Below are 2,330 nucleotides of genomic sequence, written 5' to 3'. Positions count from 1 at the left end.
AAGTGTTAGGAAGCCGATAATAGACACACTCTCCTAAAAATGATCTCACCACATCACACCTAACCCTTCTCACCACCTTGCAGTTCACATTCCATGGAAAAAAGCTCCTCATACTTAAGAGTGTTTTACTTTCCTTTTCCCAAGTCATGGCGATTTTGAATATTCACACTTTGCGGATATCAACACATTTCTAAAGCATACTTATCTTGATTAAAGGCTGCTGAGGTCATTAAAACAGTAACAAATATTTAAGATGCATTGAACATTTTGTTTTAGAATTGGCTTTTCAATCATTTCATTACAAGCAATGCTTTCCTGCCGTTTACTTACTCCTACATCTACTATCTTCTTTTGTATTGTGCTTTGTGTTTTACAGAACGTTTACTCTTTATAAAGCATATATTTCTAACCTAGGAAAATATCAGATGGAAAGGGGATGGGAATACCTTCGATATGTGCATTCAGCAGAACTATGTGCTGCCGGGTACAGTTGCGTGAACATATACACATCTCCACTTCCTGTGAGATAAAATTTTAAGAAGGAAATTTTCTTTAGGAATCAGTCCTCCCCCAGGCCTTATTTACAATGTCTGGCTTACTGTCCACCTGTGGGTCTGTCCAGCAACCCTACAGGACCTCATATCCCTCCCTTCTCAAATGCCTACCTCTTCCCTTCCCTTCCCCCCCCGCACCACCATCAGAAAACAGGCAGAGATATGCACAGCCATCAGCTTCTCAAACTTTATTTTCATTGCCCAAGGTTAACGGCAGCATCTTCCTTCTGGTTTGCAGCTGTTTGCACAGAAATCTGCGTGAATTCTTCCTCGTCTATTTGGAGGCGGTTGACTCGGTTCTCTCGGGAGTGGTCATTCACCAATTCATCGGAGACGGAGTAACGTCTTCTAACCTCTCTCCTGTAGGAAAGCACTAATACGGTCGAGGAGTCCGATGCTTTTGATTTCTTAGGAGCGGGTTCTGGCTGTGAGTCCCCCCTTGACGTCTCTGGCATCTGTTAAGAAAACAGGGAGAGGCCAGGAGGACATTATTTTGGGTGAACAGGATAGAGACTGGATAGCACGGGGGGCTTCATGACAAGAAGGAATGCAGGTTGAGGAAGGGGTTTGATCCAGAGAAGAACAAGGTTGAATCACAGAGTAGGGATCTATGGGGAAGAAGAAGAGGAGCGTGGGTAGGGTCATCTGTTAGTCCAAACTGCACCATTCTGTAAGTTCTTTGCTATTTTGCAGACCTTGGTCAAAGTGAAACATCCCATGGGGGTTCAGGCCGTGAGAAACATCCTGCCTAACCACCTGTCCGCAAGGCGGACGAAGGCCCAACTAAAGAAACATCCCTATCATATCTTGCTTGGCAACGTTTTAAGGAACACCACAATGATATTCCAGCAGAAAAAGGGCCAAACCACCTGATGCTAAGAACATCTTATCAATATCCTGCCGGGCAGCAAGCCATACTGCCCAGGCCCCTCCCACCCATACCTACAAGCACCCCAGCCTGTAAGCGGCGGTGGGCTCTGGCCTTAAGCGGGCCCACCACTTCCACAATTGTCTGCAATATTCCTGTGTTGTTGTTTGAGCCGCCCCTGCTCTGTGTGTCTTTCTTTCACCCTCGCCTTCGCTTCAAAACCTAACAATCTTACCGTCTCATTCACCTCGTTGGATTCACACGGGGTGCTTCTCTTCACCCCGCCAGCACTGGATTGTTGGCCCATTGTATACATTGGTTTGTCAATGTCTGCGGAAAGCTTTGTAGCTTTTGAATCTTCGCAGTGGCCCAGAGCTCTTGCCCTCCCTATATATACCCTCCTGGTGACAAGGCAAAGCCACACCCTTGAGCTTTGTTTGATCATACAGGCAGTGTCCCATCCAATGGCACCCCTAGGGTGGCTTCGACGTCACAAAGCCCCACTGCTGACCACTCCCTGGGCTTGCGGGCGAGGGGTGACAGGGGTGTAGAGCAAACCAAATGCTGTTGTTGTTTCAGCATCCCCTGAAGATGCATCCCAAACCGATCTGCTGCCGCTCCTCATTTCTCCATGTTTAATGTTCATGGTTCACATGGAAGTCAGAGGATGACTCCTTCAAGCCCTTCCCCACAGCCATTCCTATGAAGTGATTCATTCTTTTGTCTTCCAGCCCTCACCATGACTTAGTATTTTCGATGTCTCACCTCAAATCCCCCAAGCTAGTGTGGCTACATTTATTTATTGGCGGAGATGTGAATTATCCCATTTCCCTCCTACAGTTCCTTCACATGCACCTCGAAGAGCATTTACTTTTGGGCTACTGCCAGGCACATTTCAACCCATGTTC

At 46.8% G+C, this 2,330-nt stretch overlaps 1 protein-coding gene across 1 annotated transcript; it reads right to left on the bottom strand.

Annotated features, from left to right (window-relative positions):
* Window positions 1–728: 728 nt before the first annotated feature.
* Window positions 729–1,782, bottom strand: LOC129395326 (sperm protein associated with the nucleus on the X chromosome C-like). The gene is made up of 2 exons (XM_055106515.2): window positions 1,658–1,782; window positions 729–1,009 (listed from the first exon to the last, which is right to left on the bottom strand). Exons 1-2 carry the CDS (start codon window positions 1,736–1,738, stop codon window positions 749–751), a joined length of 342 nt encoding a protein of 113 aa, XP_054962490.1. The 5' UTR covers window positions 1,739–1,782; the 3' UTR covers window positions 729–748.
* Window positions 1,783–2,330: the final 548 nt, after the last annotated feature.

The sequence above is a fragment of the Pan paniscus genome, chromosome X (assembly GCF_029289425.2).
Source record: "Pan paniscus chromosome X, NHGRI_mPanPan1-v2.0_pri, whole genome shotgun sequence".
NCBI lineage: Eukaryota > Metazoa > Chordata > Mammalia > Primates > Hominidae > Pan > Pan paniscus.
This window is presented reverse-complemented; position numbering and strand designations above follow the sequence as displayed.